Here is a 20425-nt window from a genome sequence, read left to right on the forward strand (position 1 = left end):
GTAAAATTTATGAAGTCCTTTCAGTTCTTGTATTTCAAGGCAGAAAATGTCATCACGTTAACAAGTTTTTCATCTGAGAAAGGATGAGATAAATCAGGTCCTGCACCAACAAAAAAGCAAATCATGCATTCTGAGGTGTTAGTCTGCTTCTAAGGGTTTATCCTTTAAGTCAAAAATGGCACCTGCTCAACAGACATGCCCTGTGCCTAGCTGTCCTCCTTGCCTAGCATTTTAGTGCACTATTTTCAGTGAATGACACCTCACGCCATAAGACAACCTACTATTTTCCAGGAATCACTTCTGCAATAATTCAGTGCTATTCCTTGGGATGCTCACAGACGCATGGTCGGTCACAAGTCCTCTGGTTTTAGCATCTCACTGACTTTTTATCAGATTGTTGTTACCAGTGCTGGGCAGGCTCAACTTTGGGGCCTCCACAAGCTCCGTTCCTCTACCTAACAGTTCCTCAGCTGAACCAGCCTTTTTCCCCAACTTGCACACATTCTGGCTTCTTGTATCACAGAATGGCTTCAATTGGAAGGAAATTCAAAGGTTACCTAGTTTTCAAAAGATTACGACCATTGCTAAGGCACAGGAATGAAATCATCCTCAATGTGATTTGGCCTCAGGCTGTATCTTCAAACAACCTCATATGTTCTATGATTCTGTGAGAATCACAGAATGGCTTGGAGTGAAAGGAACCTTAAACCCAGTTCCCACCCCAGTCTGTCCTGGAGCACCTCCATGGATTGGGCAGCCACACTTCTCTGGGTAGCAGTGCCAGGGCCTCACCACCCTATCAGAAAATAATTTCCTACTAACATCCAACCTAAATCTCTCCTCTTTTAGTTTAAAATCATTTTTTTTTGTTCTGTCACTACCAGACTTGCAAAAAGTGAGTCTCCTCCTGTTTATAAGCTTCTTGTAAGTACTGGAAGTCCCTATGGAGCCTTCCCTTCTTCAGACTGAACACCCCCAGATTCCTCAGCCTGCCTTCATAGCAGAGATGCTCCAGCCCTCTGAGCACCTTGTGGATCTCTTATGCACCCACTCCAACATCACTGCGTCCTTCTTGTGCCCCAGACCTGGACACCGCATTCCAGATGAGTCCTCAAAAGGATGCTGACTGTAACAACAGCAACACAGACATCAGCAGTGGGTCACATGCAATGCTGAAGCACTCTGGATTCTCACATACAACACTTCACTACACATCACCCAGGAATTGTTTAGCAGTTAATTACACCTGGAAGGAATGGCAAAGGGCAGTGGCCACTGCCGTCACCACACACGTTTTTAATGAGCTGTCCATCACCTGTGATTCATTCCCTTCCTGGGAGAATGATTCCTCCAGACAGCAATCTTTAAACTTGACTGCCTGGCACAAATTGTGGAGCTGAATCAAAACAAACTATGACACGCTGACCGTTCTGGCATGGGGAAATGTCATTCAAGGAAAAACATTTCCTTGAATTCTTAGCTGCCTGGAGTTCAGGAATCACAGCTGTACCTGTGATTTGTCTCAGAAAGCTCTGACAAGCATGGCTTCAATTTACACTCTGTGACACAGAAAACATAACAGCTGATTCGAGGAAACATTTTCACTTCGATTCAACCCTGAGGGCAGCTCCAAGAGAAACCAAGGCTGCAGCAAGCGAGGGCAGGGAGCACAGGTCAGAACGAAAGCACAGCCACAGCAGCAGCACCAAACACTGAAGAGACACTGAACACGCTGCCTTCTGCCTGCAGCTCTGGGCTTTTCAAAGCCCAACCCGCACCAAAGCACTGCTAACCACCGAGGAGCTCTGTTGGCCTATAGGCACATCGCCAGGCCCCGCTACCCGGCAAGGCGTGAGGCAAACACCTTGTTTACGCCCTTCCGCGTTACATCACGCTCTTCACTCCCAACCTCCCCACGTTTTCAGAGAAACTCCAACGCTTAGAAACCCTCCACGAAAGCCACCCCAGCCCCGTCACCGACCCTACCTTCGCCTTGCCCTTGGGGCGGCCCCTCCGAGGGGCGCGCACGGCCTCAGCCATGACCCCGCCGCTATCCCGGCGGCTGCGGGTACAACCGGAAGAGGAGATGCTTGGCCCCGCCCCACGGCGGCGCGCTTGGCCAATCAGCTGCGAGGAAGGGTACGGTAGGCGCAGAGGGACAAAAAGGATAGAGGGCGGGCTCGCGGGCTGCTCGACTGGGAGCTTTTATTTGCGGGTGTGGGGGGACGCTTGGCCACCTTACAAGGATCCCCAGTATTAATTGTCATTGAATGTCCCAAGATGGAAGGAATGCGTCACTGAGCCCTCACACAGCACCACTCAAACCCAAACCCTGAGTTCTGAGAGCTCTATCCAAATTTCTTGGACAACAATATTCAGCTTAACAGCCTCTATTGTGCTTTGTCAGCTGAAAAATCCTCAAAAAGAATTTGTACAATGTCTTATGGAGTAGCTAGTTGCCATGCTAACACTGTTGCAGCAGCAACCTGTAGGAGCCATGAAGGAAGCTTTGCTGCTTACAAGTGGTGCAGTCATGTCCAGAATCTGTGCAAACGTGTCTGATGAATTACAGATCCTATCCAACCCTCAAAAGGAAAAATTCAGCTGAAAAACAGGAAGCCAGGGAAAGCTGCCTTTCAGCAGCTCACCTGATCTCAGTAGGATGCTTTGGAGGTGTGTCAGCCTCAGCCCTGACAGAAAGTGGACAGGACATTGTAGGAAAAAAAAAAAAAAACAAATCCAGCACACAACTCAGAGTTGTTATTTTAAATATATATGTATTTAAAGAACTAAAACTACAACAGGCATATTTGTATACTTGATCTTTTATGGAAAACAAAAAAAAACAGGACAAACTATTCCTTTTCTTGTACATTTCATTGCAGTGTAGCGGGACAGAATTTAAAGCTCATTATGATACTTTCCACATGAGGAAATAACGTAAATCTCTGGGAACCAATGGGCTTAGGCACATAGAGAAGTCATGTGGATTCAACCTGAAGATCATACAGCCAGCAGCTCCTGGTGTTACAGATTTAAACACAGCCTACCAGAACAAGTTATACCATCAGCCTGAAAAACAGCATAGCCTACCCACAGTGTAAGTCATAGTGCACCTCTGCAAAAGCTGCTTGAGAAACATAACTGAAACTAAATCCAAATTACAAGTTTAATCGCTACTAATGAAAGATTTTAGAGACAGGTCAAAATGCAACCTTAGCTCTGAACACAAGCCAGCATGCCCAAAGCCTTGCACAGCTCCCACTCAGCAAGTTACTTTTCTGGAGAGAAAAAGGCTTCAGGCTCTCCCAGCTGGTGGCATATTGGAAGAACTTGAAATTAAGACCTTCTTCAGGTGGAGATAATGTCCCAGTCCATCGCCTTTTATTTTTTGCCTTTTCTTCTCCTGAGTGTAAAAACTGGATATCTGTCCAAGAAGTCTTCTAATCAAAGGAAAAGATTTTTAGTAGGTACTTTCTACATGTACAAATAATTATCAGAGTCTTCAAATGTTTTCTTGAGTGGAGAAGCGCTGCAGCTGTGTGTTGCTGGGAAAAACTGAAAACACCAATTATGCCATGCTGACCAGGCCAACAGTATCTTCTGCCTGAAGAACCTACAGAACAGGATCAACAGTCTCAATCACAGATTCAGCTCAGACAAGGACAAGAGGGTTGACATGATTATCCCTTCCCATTAATCATCCCCAATTATCACCCCTCTGGATGGTGGCTTTTCTTTTTCCACCATTCTTATTTTGTAGCCGTGTCTATTATTAATCCCTTCCTTCAGTACTTACAGTGGCTATTAATGGTGTATCAAGCTGTAGCCATCAATTGTGGCATAATCAGGTTCACCTAAAACAGCACAAAAACGTATTAAGGGATTTTATGCAGGGCAAAATCAATATGCACTGGCAAACTGTGTTAAAGGGATGGGAGCCAGGAATGAATGGTGCTCAGAGAGATCAGTTGATTTGCCAGAATGCCAAAGCAGAACCTGTTTATTCTGAGTCTCGCTGCAGAATCCCATTCCTGAAGTGACCTGGAAGTGATACAACTCATGCTATTTAAATAGAGAAGAGCCTAAACTCCAGAGCCTGCTGAGATTCCAAGTTTGGGCATTCTAAGTCTTCAGAAATTCCCATACAGAGGGCTTTGAACAGATCTTCTGGATTGAACCTTGTATCCAAATTCAGTGGACAACTTCCCACCATCTTTCTGTGGAGACTAGACTCATAGCAGGAGCTAGACTGCAAGCAAGCCCTTTAGAAAGATCAAGTTTGTGATCCTGTGGGGAAGAGCAAGATCAGAGAGATACTCTGTGGGGTCAGAAGCCCAAGGAACTCACCTGGCCCACTGGTCGGGGTGGGTAGAGGCCCCCTCCTGCACAAAAAAAAAAAAAAACCACAGAGCTAAGGATCTGAGTGACTATGGGATCCCCTCAATATCCCAACTGCTCTGGTTCTGTAGGTCCCAAATCATCCTCCCAGAGCTTACGGGAGGGCAGAGCTTTGGCAGCACTGGGCTTTCTGAATAACTGGTACTAAAGGATGTCATGGCTAGCTCACCAACAACAGTCTAGTGCAGGAGAGGAAAACAAGCACTTTGTTGACAAACCATCCACAGGTAAGCCCCAGGGCATGCCTTTTCACATGCCTCCACCCAGGATGAGACATTAGGAAGGTATAACTGTGCATGACTTCTCTCCCAACGTGACAGCCAGAAGGAATGCTCATCCTTGGCAAGAGACTTTAGCCATGAATCTTCATCTTCCCCATGGCAGAACCTTCTTCCACCCTGACCTCAAAGCTATCTTGCTTTTCAGCTGCCAATATCCTCAATACACAGGATTTTTGAATAGGTTTGGCACAAGAAAAACTGAGCACATACTCACCAGAAGCACTTTCAGGAAGAATAAGATTCCCAGCCAATGTGCCTTACCTTGATATAGGTACAGAAGCTGGACTTCTCACAGGAGTCACATTCCTCTGAGTATTGTAGTAGTTTTCGTAAACAATGGGAGCTATGAAAAGGTAACAACAGCAAAGTACAGACCTTTAATTTGTTACCTGCCAATAAAAACATTCAGCTGTCCTTCCCCCCCTTCTCTGTGGGAAGATGTTTGATTGGAACTTCAGTGTTCCAAAAAGAGGAGATTAACTCTAGGGGCTGGTGCTACATGCCAGAGAATGAGAGGAGGATGTTACAAAATCAGTGGTTTTTGCATCCAAACTGACGCTGATGAGGACAACAGAGAGATGAGGAATAGAAGCAAGTCAGAGAGATGAGGAATAGAAGCAAGTCAGAGCTACTTTGGGAGGTTGAACTGGGCTCTTACCTGGTGCCGAACTTCCAGTTTTGCGTAAATTTACAAAAAACTCAATATCCTTCTCAATGCTGCACATTTCTAAGCTTTTGCGGATTTCCTCATATTTCTGCGGAAAGAAAATGAAAAGCATTCCTATACGTCAGGTCAGAAACCAAAAGGTCTTTTTTCAGTCAGTTGTCTCACATGGGGTGTGACATGATCCTGTGTAATGTTTGGCAAGGTCACCTCCCTCTGCCTTTCATTTGTTTCACTGTTTTCAACCACAATTTTCTTTAACCAGGGAGAAGTGAGTGCTTTTGTATGGTGTTGATGGCAGAGAGCTGAGGACACATTTTCATTTGTGTTCTGCTTACTCCCTTTTTTTCCAACTGCAAATATGAGAAAAGCTTGCACTCAGGAGATCATTTCTGTTACTACAGCTGTACAAAAAAGATGAGAAAAGAGAACCCAGGTGGGCAGCTGAGATTCAAAAGGAGAGTTTTCTGTTCCAAAAGAGAAAGAATGACTCACCTCATCATTCTGGACACAGCTCTGGGAGAGCTGGTTGACATGAAGCCAGAGGGCATTGCGGAAGTAGCTGATGCGCTCACACTCCTGAGTCTCAAAGAACTGCAATGACAAGGACAAGTTGGTGGATCCCATGTCAGTACAGCCATAAATGCAATTTGAGGATGGTGTCCTCTGAGACTTATTGTTCACATGTCCTCAGGTGATTCAAGTTCACCTCTCAATCACATTTTGTTCTAGAAAGCTTTCTCTGACTAGCAGTAAAGAAAAGGGGTTGAGCAAGGGCACCTACTACGACCCCACAATCCACCATCCAGTAACATCTAAGATCCTCTTCTACCCCAAATAACATGAAAAAGATGACTGGGTCAGCAAGGAACAGGTGGGGTTGATCTCCAGAAGGGCCGGCGCACATCTAGCTTTGGATGTTCATTGCAGACACGTTGGACTAGATAGCCTTTTAAACGTCCCTTCCAACTCAAATGATTCTATGAATCCACAAGTATTCCAGCTTGCCCAGAGAATAAACCATTTATCTGTGCAACCAGGTGTTTCCAAGCTGGGTGCTAAGCTCAGGAAGGTCTCAGTGCTCTGCTGTGCTGGAGGGGAAGGGACCACCCTGCACCCTCTGGTCCTGTAGTCCCAGCTGTCCTCTCACCTCCCTCCCACATATGCAGAGAAATTTAAAAAAGCCAAGGATGTATGGAAACAGAGGCATGGATGCTCCATGCATTTAGGGTGTCAGCATCCAAGACAAATGTTGCTAGGTGTTCATGTGGTTGTAGCCTCGAGTCAAGAGGTGTTCAGACTTCAACAGTTTGAGCCAGATGATGGCAGCACCAAACATGCAAGCAGGCAACAAGCAAAAAAGTCACCACAAAGTGCCTCTACTCTGTTGTTTTAAAAGGTGGTGGGAGAAAAAGAAAATAATGTAGTGGAAACCTTGAAGTGGTGGGATCTTGAATCCAGAAGCCAAGCAGGAGAAACTTGCAGGGTTACCTGCAATACATCCTGATGTACATGAAGGGAATACAGAGGCACTTTATCCCTAAATCCTGCAGCAAGGGGATGGACATCCATGGGACCACAGTGCACTGTGAAACAATTCTGTGGCATTTACCTCGCAAGCCTTGATGTGCTCTTTCTGCCATTCCTCCCGGATCTTCTCAAGTGAAGTAATGCTCTGTTGGTAACTCCTGTCTATGAAGGAAACCAAATTGTCAACTGGTTAATATTAATTAAAGATATATATTTTTTGCTGGATAGTACCTTCTCCAGCCAAAAGTGGCTAGAGGGGCCTGGAGAGAACCCAGTAATAGTGGGATGCAAAGCCCAAAACTGAGGTCATGTCTGGAGAGAATATAGGGAGTGTGGTGGGGCCACGTGGGCTTCTCCAAAACAGGTGTTGCCTCCTGGATCTCTGCTCATGTTTCTGAGGATCTATGGCTTAGCTTCCTCCTCCCTCCTCCCAGCCCCCCTCCAAACCAGTATGATGTGTCTCCATGCTCACCTGAATCTTCCAGAGCTGATTTTGTCTGAGCCAGCTTCAGGAAGAGCTGCCAAAGGTGGGAGAGAGAAGAAAAGGTATAGAAGAGCCCTGGTGGATCACTCACAGCAGAGTAGCCCCAGCAGGGAAGGTCAGCAGCCCACTCATTCCACCCTAACCCCAGAACTGAGAGAAGGACTTGGGGTGGGATACCTGCGAGAAGAGACACTCCTGTCCTATGTTGCACAGCCTTACTCTCCTTACCTTCTCCTGCTGCTTCTGTGTGACCAGGTTCGCATTGCGGTGCACAGCCTGCTCTGCTTCATCCTTATCCCTGCAGCGCTGCTCATAGAGCCGCTTGGCCTAGGAGAGACACCAAATGGAGCAGGAACGTGTCAGCAAGCAAATGAGATGCAAATATGGCTGCATGCATGTGTATTTTAGCAGCATTAACCCATATGGCAAGAGACAGCAGCATGCTTGCATTACCTCCATGGCTTTCTTGTACTGCAAATTCCTGTTCTTGTGAATCGCCTCCATTATGAGCTCTATCTGTGAAGACAACAGAGCCAGAGTCAGCATGGCTTAGGAAAGGAAGAGTCGTGGACCATATGATGGGATTACAGAATGATGGCTGTAAGGACCTTCCTCTGCCTGGAATTAGGTACTCCAGTATCCTAGAATCATAGAAGGGCTTGGGTTGGAAGGGGTCTTAAAGATCATCTAGCTCCAATCCAGCTGCCATGGGCAAGAATAACAACTCGTCAAAGTTCACAAAACCCATCCAGGGCATTCATCCTTCTATACTCCTATCTAAGCTTCCATTGTGTATGCAGAGAAGCTGTACAAATGAATACTAACAGTGTGTGGTACTGTATCACCTCCACAGAGTCAGATAGAATTGTCAAGCTCACTCATCTCTGCTAAGTCCTGCTCAGCCTCTGGTTCCGACAGCTTTTCCTCATTTTCCAGTCAAGGGAATCTCAAACCATAAGAAGTTAAAGAGCTTGCAGATTTTACCAGACATTGTGTAGATCGTACAACGCTATCTATACATCTTAAAAAATTCCTAATTGAGGCTGGCATTAATGGAGGAATGCTTTCTATCTCTGTCCCTCAAAGAACCCTGAAGGACATTGTGAGAAGAAGGAAGTCAGAGGTTGCTGCACAGTTACAGCATAGTTACAACATGTAGGAAGGAGCTCAGAACTTTTTCACCCTCATGGGCACAAGGACACAAAGGGATCTGTGGCACAGTAGGTGAGACAGTGGCCTGCAGTGAAGGTGCCAGTGCAGTGCTTTACCTTTTTTCGATGAAGCTTTTGCTTTTCCCTGAATTCCTCCATTTTCTTTGCTTCCTCCCGTAGAGTTTGTGCCAGCTGGATGTGACCTTGTCCCACATTATCTATCTCTGTGAAGGAAAAAAAAAAAAAAAAGACACATTTGTGTTTGTGCATGCATGTACATATCCCTAAAAATACTGTGCTTTTCAGGCCAGATTTCTTGGTGAGATCAAACTGACTCAGTGACCCACGGTCCCACCTCATCCATTTCCTTGCAGCTGCAGCATCACTTTCAAAGCAGCTTCCAAGCAGGGTCTGCCTATGCAGGGAGTGTTTCGTAGTCATGCTGTGGCTTGCATTTCATTTAGGAAAACTCATACTAAGAAAAGTGATTAAAATGAGCACAGTTGCTTTCCCTCCTCATCCGGATTAATTCAGGCATGTTTCAGCACATCACACCCTACAGCATCAGTCTGAAGGAAGGCTAGCAGAGAAGCACCTTAGAGCACAGAAGAGCTATTGCTTAGTAAATCTCTGTCTCATGCTCAGTGCCACACTGAGCGGATCCAGCAGGAGAGCAGTCATACCATGAAACATCCACCCAGCAAGCAAAGCAGATCACTTGCAGGTAAGACAGGCTATAGCTCATGTTTCAACACCTAAAGCTGTTCCAGACTCACAACTATTAATGTCTCAGCTGCTGGAGGACTGATTTGTTAAGGACATCAGCTCAGGAACATGGCAGCTGACAAATATGACCAGGACAGATGGTGGTGGATTTGTAGCTGCCAGATTTTGTCACAGGATAGCAGAGTTCCAGCCTTCAGAGTACAGGTGCTGGCTGTATCCTCCCCAGCAGGCTGCAATGCATGGTGAGTAGTGGACACTAAGATGGGCAAAGCATAACCTTTCTGATGCTTTGATTACTGAACATTTGTGCGAATAGGGCAAGGTGAGCCAGCCCAAAAAAAAACTCAGCTGAATTCTTCATGGATGGCTTCTGGTGCCACGCAACTTGTAAGATGCTGCTCACTCCAAAAGCCCAAGTTATTCCAAAAGGGAATCGCCATGATTCCACTCTGACACCCATGCCTTGGAACACTCTGTTCCAAACTCCACACTCTGGGCTGAGCTGGACCAAAAGGACAGCCTACACCTGATCCTATATCATACAGTTTTGGAGGTTTCTCTGCTTCTTCCTAAGCAATAGCCCAAAGGCTTCAGCACTGCCAAGTGTCCCAACACATGAAAAAAAAGAAGAATTACTTACGTTGCTTGAAAGCATCCAGGGATCTCTTCAGGGTACTGAAAAAAAACACAGGCAGAGCATTAGAAGAGATCACTACCTGATGCAAGTACAGGATTCAACGGTGACAGCAGAGCACTTCTGAACTGGAGAGCAAGTCCCACACTCAGGAGCAGAGAGCTCAAAACAGGTTTATTTACTCTCCTCACACTTCCAGATTTTCATCTATCTGTGAGTATAACGCAGTTCACTCGATTTGACCTTACACCTTTGTCCTGAACACTGGATGCTACTAAATATTGAGTTTCAAAACAAACGTTATTAGCAAACTCCAAAACGTATCACTCAGAACATATGAATATTTTCTACACATTGCATGAGGTGAGTGCTTGGAAATGTGGGGAACTTTTCTACCTCTTAAGACAAAGTCATGCAGATTTCAGAAGAAAAAAAAAAAAGAAAAAACTGTCAGCCCAATATAAAACTCTAAACAAGTGGTCAAGGAAGATCAAACCAAAATATCAAGCAGAAGATGACAAGGGACACTCATTGAGCCAACCACAGTAGCCACAATATCCATGCAGGGTGACAAAGCACTAGGTTTGAATGTTCATGTGGTTTGACTTGAAGAAGTAGGTGGACTTCCTTCTGGCCATAGAGAGGGTGAGGAGCAAACCCAAGGCCTCATGATCCTCGGACAGTCACCAGCCTACTTCTCTCCTGCGTGCCCATGACGCTTTGATTGGCCTACAGCTAGTGGGAAGTTGGTAAATCCCAACTTGGTTGCTGGAAAAGGCAAAGGCCAAGTCAGTATTCATTCACAAGACTGACTTCTGAATATCTGGCAATGTCCCGTTGACATCCCAACACTATTTTCTTCCTCTCTGCCTCCTTCCTTCTCCCTCTTCCTCATTCATTGTTCCAATTACAGACACCTGTAAAAGCAAAAGGCACTGTACTCTGAACTTACTTCAGCTCCGTCTGCCCGCAGGGCTTCTTCTTCGACAAGTTGATGAGCTCTTTGCCATATTTTTCTTCTATAACTGCCCTGTTGAGGAAAAAGAGAAATGAGAAGAAAATCTCATTTCAGAAACCAAAACTTGCTTACAAGAGCAGGAGTTTCGTAAGAACATCCCTGAGCACAAATAATGGAAGAGCGAGTGTACAGAATATCCCAGGCTGTTACATCAGAGTGACAGCATGGACATCTACCTCCAAGACCACCACAAAACATCCTGGAGCTTGCAGTTTGGTTTGTCTGCATGCAAAGTCCTGCCAGCTGCCCTCCCTGTCTCCCTATTGCTGATAGGTACAACCACCATCTCCCCAAGGGATGGAGAACTAAGCAGCCCATGCAGCTGCCAGATGAATGCAGCCAGGTAAGCCATCAAAGTATTTTTTATCTCTGCTTTTCAATGGGAACAAGATTTGCACAATCACCTTATTAGCATTTTGCTCATCGGTGTCTGTCAGTCCATCCATTTGAAGTCTTTATTGCCTGACTTCAGCCAAATGTGACAGAATGAAGCAGGCATCTCATAGACACTCAGATTCCCTACACTTGCCTGAAGTTCAGCTGGGATGTTTCAGCTGTTCAAAACTTGTGCAGCACTTTTTAAAGCCAATAGGTATGCTCTCCTGCCTGCCTCTATTCCTTAAAGACAACATCTGAGGAGGCCAGACCTTGTGGTGGTAATATATAAACATCTCTGGAAAGTGACATTGCCCTCACCTCTTGGAAAAGAGAGGGAAAACCAAGAAAACCCATGTGCTGCCATTTAAGAATTTGCTTTGAGTTCTGTACAGGCATTCAAGGCTAGACTTGCTCGGTAAAATATAGATATCTCCATCAGGGCAAGATTACCTTGGAGAGAAACAAGTACTGCTGGTGATTTGCATTAGAAGGTCTCCTGGAGGATGGGTTGGGGTAGGACAGAATGGGATGGACCAGAATGGAGTGGAGTGAAGTAGAATAGAAGTGAGCTGAGAGACCTACAAAGATTGAATTCAACTGCCTGATCACCTCAAGGCCAACCAAATGAGATATCAAGACTGTTTTAGAAAAATCCTGCATTAATGTAATTTTGATGTTGACAGCTTGGGGAAAGCAAATGTGAATACAAGACTTGGGACAAAACAGCCTGGGACAAACGTGGTGGGGAGGCAGAGCAGGAGAACCTGCAATTCAAAATGTCTAATGAATCTACATCTACAGAAATCAACGACATAGACGTGTGCATTTGTGTTAGAGAGACAGACATTTTAGGAAGCTGTTTATTTTATTCCACAATTCTCTGAAGGTGGGCAAACATAGGAACAGACTTCCTAGAGAGATGCCCTATACCTGTCAGTGTTCAAGAGGCATTTGGATAATGGCCTTAACAGTATGCTCTTGGGCTTTGTGAGCAATGCCATCACTGCCTCCCAATTGAGAAAACCCAGGTATAGACTTGATTTCACAGGACCAGCTGTGCAGGGAAAGAAGAATGTTAAAAAAGCAAGTGAGTCAAAAATCAAAGATGCTTTAAGACAGTGGACAGTTAAACATGATGGAAACCAAAATGAGAATACAAGAAACAGAAGTAGTGTCACTGCCTCGTTTTCCAGGTCCAACCAAACCCACTGTCAGAGACTGCTCCGTACCTTTCTTTCAGAAAGTCTTCAAACTCTTTGCAGTTCTTCCTGCCATCGTTCAAATGTTGAATGATGCTGTCATAGCCAACCGTGCTTGTCAGATCTGTGCTCTGAAAACACAAGAATGGGATTCACATGCCTGTTAGTGCAGTCCATGATCACTTGTACCTCCACCAGCACTGATACGACGAATGGCTCTGCTGGGAGCAAGCATGCCAGTGCCTCTTTATGTTTTGCCTATAAATTACATTAAATACTCTTTTTCTTTTTGGGTGGGCAAGAGTACAGGATGAGGGAGCTTATAAACATGAGGGAAATCAAATTTTACACAGGTAGATAGTGATAGGACAAGGAAGAATGGTTTTAAACTAAAGGAGGGGAGATTTAGGTTGGATATCAGGGGGAAGTTCTTTACTGACGGAGCGCTGAGGGGTTGGCACAGGCTGCCCAGAGATGTTGTGGATGCCCCATCCCTGGGGGTGATCAAGGCCAGGTTGGATGGGTCCCTGTGCATTCTGATACAGTGACTGATTTAGCAGCTGGCAGCCCTGCCTGTGGCAAAGTTGGAACTGGATGATCCTTAAGGTCCCTGCCAACCCAAGCCATTCTATGATTCTTTGATGAGAATGGTGATCGCAGCTTGACAGAAGCATGGAATGGCTGGGATGGAAGAGACCTTAAAGCCCATCCAGTTCCAACCCCCTGCCATGGGGAGTTCTGCCACCGACCAGATCAAGCTGCCCAAGGCCCCATTCCACCTGGCCTTAAATTTGGAACAAAGCACAGCTCAGTCCTGCTACATTCTATTGGTCCTTCCTTGGCATCGTTGGCCCTGCAATGCACCGTGACCTCCCAAAAACTGCTGTAGCACTTTCCCTCCTTCCAGTTTGTGATGTCTGACCTCATTGTCCATAGGAGGACCTGAGATACACCTCAGCAGATTCAGATTCTTATAAAAATGCCAGAACCTAGATGGTTTTCAGGAGAAAAGGGACGTACATGAATCACCCAGGTTTCGCCTGCAGATTCGATTAAAAACAAGTTTCATGGCCACATGGCCCCAGGGGACATCTCCTCCTATAAGCCTAACTATTAGCTCCAATTTCACAAAATAAAATACACATCATCAGTGAGCTACAGGCTTCCCCCACTACTCACAGTGTGTGGATGCATCCAACCAGCACTGCTGTGATAGCTTTCTCCGTGGTCTTGTGAAAAGCAACTGACACCTGCTTACATCAGTTCAAAACACCACTGACAGACCACTTCCCTAAGTTCCATGTCCTTTCCAGATCCTGCCCTGTGGCTTTTAACATATCACATAGGGCCGTGAGAGGTCTTCAGTCTGCCACCCATCACCACCAAACCCAGAAGTCCCAGCCCCAGTGCTTCTCTAGGCTTCCCGCAGGCATCTGAGGGATCAGTGCTTTCTGGCAAATCACACGTATTTTACTGTGATGGTCATTAAAACAGATATATACGTACATTTGTGGCTGAGCAAAAGGTGCTACCTTCTGTAAAAGCTGTGGGAAAGATCACATGAAGGAACAGGGAAGCAGGCTGCAGAAAGGAAGCAATGGCAAGAGCAGATACGAAGCTGTGAGAAAGGAAGCAAAAGCCGCAAATATTTATTACGAAGCTTAAAGAGGAATAATGGCAGGATGGAGAGATGCAGGAAGTGTTCCGAGCCTATATGACAGCAAGCAGATAGCTGTTTGTGAAAACACTGACAGCAGAGAGGTGGATTTTTCAGGAATTTGTACCCAGAGCAAGAACTGAGGAGGAACAGGGCTGATCTTTGTGGTAAACGTAGGATTTCATCACTGTGGACTTCCTTAAGCAGTCAGGGACTTAAAATCAGTGGCAGAAAGCAAGAGAGAAAGCAGAGCTGGGGTGGAGTGGGGCAGCAGGAAATCCCCATGAATCCCAGGCCAGTCTTGCTCCATACATCAGAGAGGGGGAACAGAAGACCTTCTGACATCTCCAAACACTCTCTGTTTCTCTACTAAGCACAAACCTCCCCCCGTAATGAGCTTATTTCTGAAAACACCCGAGCAGTTCTCAATTTAGGTCACCTCTTTGCTAATCAGATCTGCAAAAGAAGGAAGCGCACTTGCACTGAAATGGCTTTTCATGACAGTTGCAAAACTCAGGAACATCCTAGCTTGGCCTCCTACCCCATTTTAAAGGAAATAAAATAGACACAGAAGGGGTTGTGATGGAGCTGGGCTGGGCAGGGTCGTATGCAGCCTTTGGGCAGACATCAGCATGGAAAGAACACAGAGAACCACCATGGCTGCCCTTAGGAGAGCAGTGAAAGAGGAAAGGGAATGCAGTGAGGACGGGGTTCAAAGCCATGATAAACTAAAACAAAAAGAGTTCTGGAAAACCAGGGTAGCACCAAGCATTCACCAAACAACCTTGAAAGTCGTCACCCTCACAGCCTGCTGAATCCTTCCAGTTTACAGCAGTAATAAGGCATAAGGCTGTATGAGAGAAGAGGTTCCCCGTAAGAAGGGAAAAAAAGAAACAGGTGTTGTGTTGTTGTCATCTAAGAGAATAAAAATCGAGCACAAATTGCTGCACCAGCTGTGTTGTACCATAAACAGCATCTTCCCAGCAGCATGGCACCCAGCTTGCCATGCTGAAAATGATGGTGAACAGGCAAATCATTGAGCACCTGCTGTTGGAAATAAGTTAACCTGAATGGCTTGAGCTTCTTGCACTTACCAAGGTTTTGCCACATTCTTAGTTTCCTGCATTCACGTTTCTAAATAGGAGAAATATGGGTTTGAAGGCTGGACTAGTCAGTGGAGAATTGGTTGGATGGCCACAGCCAAAAAATTGTGGTCAATAGATCTATGTCCAGGTGGGGGTGGTGAAGAGTGGTGTCTCCCAGGGGTCTGTCTAAGTCTGGTGCTCTTCATCATCTTTATCAGTGACACAGATGAAGGGATGAAGTGCACTTTCGACAGTTTAGCAATGACACCAAGCAGAAGGAAGAGACGTCTCCAGGACAGGCTGGAGAAGTGGACCCACATGAACCTCATGAGATTCAACAAGGCCAAGTGCAGTGTGTTGGGTTGGGGCAATCCCAGATGTACCTTCAGACTTGGAGAAGAACTCACTGTGAGCAGCCCTGCAGAGAAGGACTTGGGGGTCCTGGTGGACAAAAAGCAGGACACGAGTTTACAGCCTGGAAGGCCAATAATGTCCTGGACTTCATCAACAGAGGGCAGGAAGGGGGTTGCCCCCTTTGCTCTGCCCTAGTACAGCCCCATCTGGAGTTCTGCATCCAGGCACGGGGCACTGAGTAAAATATGGAGCTGTTGGAGTGGGTCCATAAAAGGGCCTCTAAGATGATCAGAGGACTGGAGCACTTCTCTTTTGAAGAAAGGTTGAGAAATCTGGGCTCAATCAGCTTGGAGAAGAGAAGGCTCTGAGGAGACCTCATTGCAGTCATCCAGTACTTGAAAGCGAGCTTTTAAACAGGAGAGAGAGTGATTTTTTTACACAAACAGACAGTGATAGGACAAAGGGAAACAGTTTTAAACTAGAAGAGGGCAGATATAGATTGGATATTGAAAGGAAATTAATTGCTCAGAGGGTGATGAGGCATTGGCACCACTACCCAGAGCTGTGAGTGCCCCATCCCTGGAGGTGCCCAAGGCCATGGATGGGTCCTGGGCAGCCTGAGCTGGTGGGGCAGCCAGCCCATGGCAGGGGTTGGAACTGGGTGGGCTTTAAGATCCCTTCCAACCCAGCCATTCTGTGATTCTGTGCCTGGAGTAAATGCATTGGGAGGAATGCACCCTATGGGTGTAATGGGTAGGTTTCTGTCTAGGGTCCGCATCCAGTGCTGGGTCTGCAAAGTACAAGGTCCCCAAAGCCCTTCTCCCACAGCATTAACAGCAGATGTGCTATTTAGAGGACAGCCCATGGAAACTGTGAACAGATGATTTCAAGGTGACAAAGCAGCAGCTGATGCTTCCCAGATCCACAGGGCTTCTGAGGAGTGGAAATTCCCATTCCTGCCTTTTTAGGTTTGTATTGTACCCCTGAGGCTCTCGAGGAGGAGTTCACAGGGCCAGGAGCAATGCTAGCAAGGAGAAATAACACAAGGTTTCACACAGTGAGAAATGTGAGATTCACACTGCAGCACGAGTGGAAAAGTGCCACTTCTCTTCTAAAAAGCGTGGTGTTTCAGACCGCTGTGAAATTACGTATTAATTATAATTAAACTAATTATAATTAAATATTAATATCGCTCACGTATTTTCAGCTTCTTCACATCAATCCCCAGACGCTGGACACAAACCTTATGTGAACAGAGCTGTGAGAAAAGAAGCTGCTCATGGACCGCTGCTTGAAATACTCAACCACATCTGCTCTGAGAAGCCCTGCAGAAGCTGGATGTCTATTTTTGCTTTTAGAAACACCAGGCGATACACTGACTGTGCCCTGCTTGCTATCAGTGATCTCGAAGTTGCTCATGGTCCTGCAGAGCTTGCTGAGACCTTTGGGAGGATTTCTGCAGGGAGCAGAAGAAATCAAGCCTTAACCCAGAGAGAGGCTTTCTCATGCAACGTGCAAAAGAAAAGAGCTTGGTCCCACGGGCAGAAACGTCACATTGCAACATGCAGTAACACCTGCGTGGGAACAGCATTGAGCACACAACCGAGTTGGCCACAGTTGCTGAGCTGGAGGAAGGAAAAGCAGTCTGCATCACTCCAAGGTGTATTTTTCCCCCATGGCCTAGAAGCCCACACGGATACATACCTAAAGGCAAAGTTTGGCCAAATTTCCCTTTTTCCCCATGTTGTTTTATGAGAACCAAGTGCTCTCGTGATACCCAGTGCTTGCTGCTGAGCTGCCCAAAAGAAGCTGCTATAAGAGGGTTTGGGGAGAACTGGGCGCTTCTCATGAAAAGCATCAGAATGAAAGAAGAGAGTTTGTACAGTGAAAGAAGAACAGTAGGCCACAAAAAAAAAAAAAAACAACCAAAAAACACGGATGAAGACAATGCTGTGCTTGCTCAACTCTCAGAGATCACTGCAGACAGGGCAAGAGGAAACAAAGAGCATTTCTGGCATGTTTTTACTCTTGTAGGAGGCTGCAGCAAGCGTGGGCAGGACTAGGCATGGTGCAAGCAGGGGCATTTGGGGCAGCATGCAGCTTCAGCAGCTCCTGGGGTGCCAAGCCCTTGTAGGGAATTTAGCACCTTATGCTTAGACCTAACAGGGTGAGCAGAAAAACAAGAGAACAGAAGAAAAGGTTCAAGAGCAAATGGCGCTACTTTTTTTTTTTTTTTTGTGACCCCAGAAACAAAATTATAGCCTAAATCATGTAGCTGATCATGCGTAGCACACGACATGTTGTTCCATCAGCTGGAGTACTGAATCCTCTCCTTCTGCAGCACCTCTATCCTGCACTGCATCCTGTGGCAGCCACAGCCTTCCCCAAACCCACGCTTTCCCACTCAGCTGTCCTGAGCCCTGTGTAATCCTCTGCTTTGGCAAAGCAGCATTCTCCTCCTTCTTCCCTTTTTGCCTCAAGCATCAGAGAAAAATCGCAGGAGGAAGTTTGCATTCTCTCTTTGCATTACAGCAAACGGAACCTTTATCAGCAGCCCTGCACCTGGCCAAATTTGGGCTTTTCTCTCCATTTCTCACTCCTTCCTTCTTCCTTGCAGGCAATGTAGATATTGCTGTGGTGTTTGTAGGCTGTTTGGGTAATACCTCATTTTTTCGAGCACAAAGCATTTCAACTTGGCATGGCGATGATTTCCCCTGACACAGAGCATCCATTGGCATCAGACAGGCACTGGAGCAGTATTTCCACCACAACCACCCTGGCTGTCTTCCCTTGCTGCACATGTGCAAAACAAAAGGGGCACTCTGGAAATTTCTTGGCAATGAGTGGTTGAGAAACAGCTGCCATACGCAAAGCTAGCTTTAATTTCCCAGGCAGTTTGATATGCATACTGATGGCTCTGCATTAGCTACTTTGCTCATGGTGTTGGCTAAAATCACCATGCACGCTTCCTCAGCAGCCAGACACCTACCCTAATCTCAGCACATAGGAGCTGCTCCCTGGGCATCTGCCATTCTGATAGGCACAGTCTCAAGGGCTCAGACTTTGGCACCAGTTTCCTAATTTCTCGTACCCCGTTGAAAGCTGAGACGCCAAGGGGAACCAAACAGCCACAATACTCTGCAGCAGATAAGCACTTGCTTGGCACTTCTGCGTGCCCAAAAGCATAGTTCAGACTCAAAAGAATAAATTGCAGCTTCCCCCGAGCTACGACTTTTCCTCTGCAGCTCATCAGCAGCCAGCCAAAAGATCAGCTCCCAGACAAGAAGCAACTCACCAAAGGACACTTTTTGACAGCAGCGTTCTCAAATAGTTCACAAGCAGTCAGTTATTAATATCAAACCTTTGGTCCAGCACCAACTTCCTCCAGCCCTGCAGAATCAGCTCACGGGTTGTTAATTCATCTGCACAGGGCAGGTTGCAAAGCCTAAGTGGCTTTCAGATGCAAGTGGATAAGCAGCACCAGCCAGAGGATGTCCACAACCCCTCAACCACGCAGCGGGCTTTGGGTCTGCTGCCATCAATAGCTCAGCTTCCTCCAGAGGCTTGAGCCAGTGTGAAGACAGGATGAGCCCCCCAAGGCATCAGGTGTCCTGCTAAGTGCCCTGGGTCGCTCTCCTGTTCCCCCAGACCCCAACTCACCCAGAAGTGGTCCCGGAACCAAACCTCCCTCATGCTGCTCCTGCTGCCAGCACCGCCGCTGCTCCCAGCACTGCCCCACCCCGCGCCCTCCCACCCCGCTGCGTCCGCAGGCACAGGAAAGCCTGATTCAGAACCCACAGCGGTAACGTGCTGCCTCTGCTCTGACAAAGGGACAACCAAGATAGCCCTGTGAGGTTAAAAAAGAGAGAGGAAAAAAAAGCAAGAAAAAAAAAAAAAAAGCATTTTCCACTTACTTAAATCTGCTGACTTGTGACCCAAGGGCCCTGTTGTGCGAACGCAGTGAAGCTGAGATTTATAGCAAAACTTTTTCTTTCAGTGCCCATGCCTCCAGTTTCTGCCCCAGTAGCAATGTCACACTTGTTTCAGAAGTATAAGGTCCACACTTCAGGTCGAGGCTCTGAAGGTTTTAGCAATCTGACAACGTATCAGCTGTGGTGCAATCTGGTTTCTTGCAAGCACACTAAAAGCTGTGTCCTAGAACAAATTTTCTCTTTCCTTCCATGTACACACTTCCCAACTGATTTGATAGTACTGGAAGAGTACACTTCGAGACAGGCAGGTACACCCAACTGAGGCTAAGACAGAAAGACTGCAGGACAGAGTAGCAGCGGTCAAAGCACCCGGGGCAGCAGACAGTCATCACCATCAGCACAGCAGCAGCCACACATCGCAGCTACGGCACTGCTGGGCACCGCCTGCACATGGGATCAGCATTACCGCAGTGCTGACAGCGATGCGTCGCTGGAAATAGTGGAATGAATATTTCAACCAGAAGAGGGCCCAAAGCCCGCAGTCCTTGCCAGGAATCTCCATCACAACCCATGCAATTTCTCTGCCTCACAGCACCACCCAGCGGCCCATTGCTCTGCTTGGCCCTTCCACTCACTGCCAGAGCTGGAAGGAAGCTTCTCCCATCCCAGCTACACACTGCAACGCTGGCAACGCTGGGATCTCACACCTCATGTCTCCAGGAAGTCAGGGATGGAATAGATGTTTGGCAATAGAACCTCCCCCATATCACAACTGAAAAGCTTATTTTGGCAGAACTGGAGTGAACCAGAAGACCACATTTAAATCTCTAAATGTGCAGTTGCATCCTTAGATACAAGGAAAATAATTTTGAAAGAACACATTTGAAAGCCAGCCACCAGGAACATGACTTTGCAGTTCTAAAACATACTG

At 46.5% G+C, this 20425-nt stretch overlaps 2 protein-coding genes across 2 annotated transcripts in view; both read right to left on the bottom strand.

Moving 5' to 3' along the window:
• EPG5 (ectopic P-granules 5 autophagy tethering factor) overlaps window positions 1–2108 on the bottom strand; it is a 51856-nt gene extending 49748 nt beyond the window's left edge. Inside the window, exon 1 of the mRNA XM_031597067.2 lies at window positions 1987–2108. Within this exon, the coding sequence (XP_031452927.2) occupies window positions 1987–2040 (54 nt within the window). The 5' untranslated portion in view covers window positions 2041–2108. The remainder of the gene's footprint in view (window positions 1–1986) is intronic.
• Window positions 2109–2765: 657 nt separating this feature from the next.
• PSTPIP2 (proline-serine-threonine phosphatase interacting protein 2) lies at window positions 2766–19325 on the bottom strand. Its single transcript, XM_031597069.2, has 15 exons — window positions 19223–19325; window positions 12497–12597; window positions 10824–10901; window positions 9878–9912; window positions 8629–8735; window positions 7814–7876; window positions 7589–7687; window positions 7349–7394; window positions 6959–7038; window positions 5842–5940; window positions 5341–5437; window positions 4944–5025; window positions 4351–4385; window positions 3800–3857; window positions 2766–3616 (listed from the first exon to the last, which is right to left on the bottom strand). Exons 1-14 carry the CDS (start codon window positions 19253–19255, stop codon window positions 3808–3810), a joined length of 1005 nt encoding a protein of 334 aa, XP_031452929.2. The 5' UTR covers window positions 19256–19325; the 3' UTR covers window positions 2766–3616; window positions 3800–3807.
• Window positions 19326–20425: the final 1100 nt, after the last annotated feature.

Source organism: Phasianus colchicus, chromosome Z (genome assembly GCF_987193195.1).
Source record: "Phasianus colchicus chromosome Z, bPhaCol1.hap1.1, whole genome shotgun sequence".
Lineage (NCBI taxonomy): Eukaryota > Metazoa > Chordata > Aves > Galliformes > Phasianidae > Phasianus > Phasianus colchicus.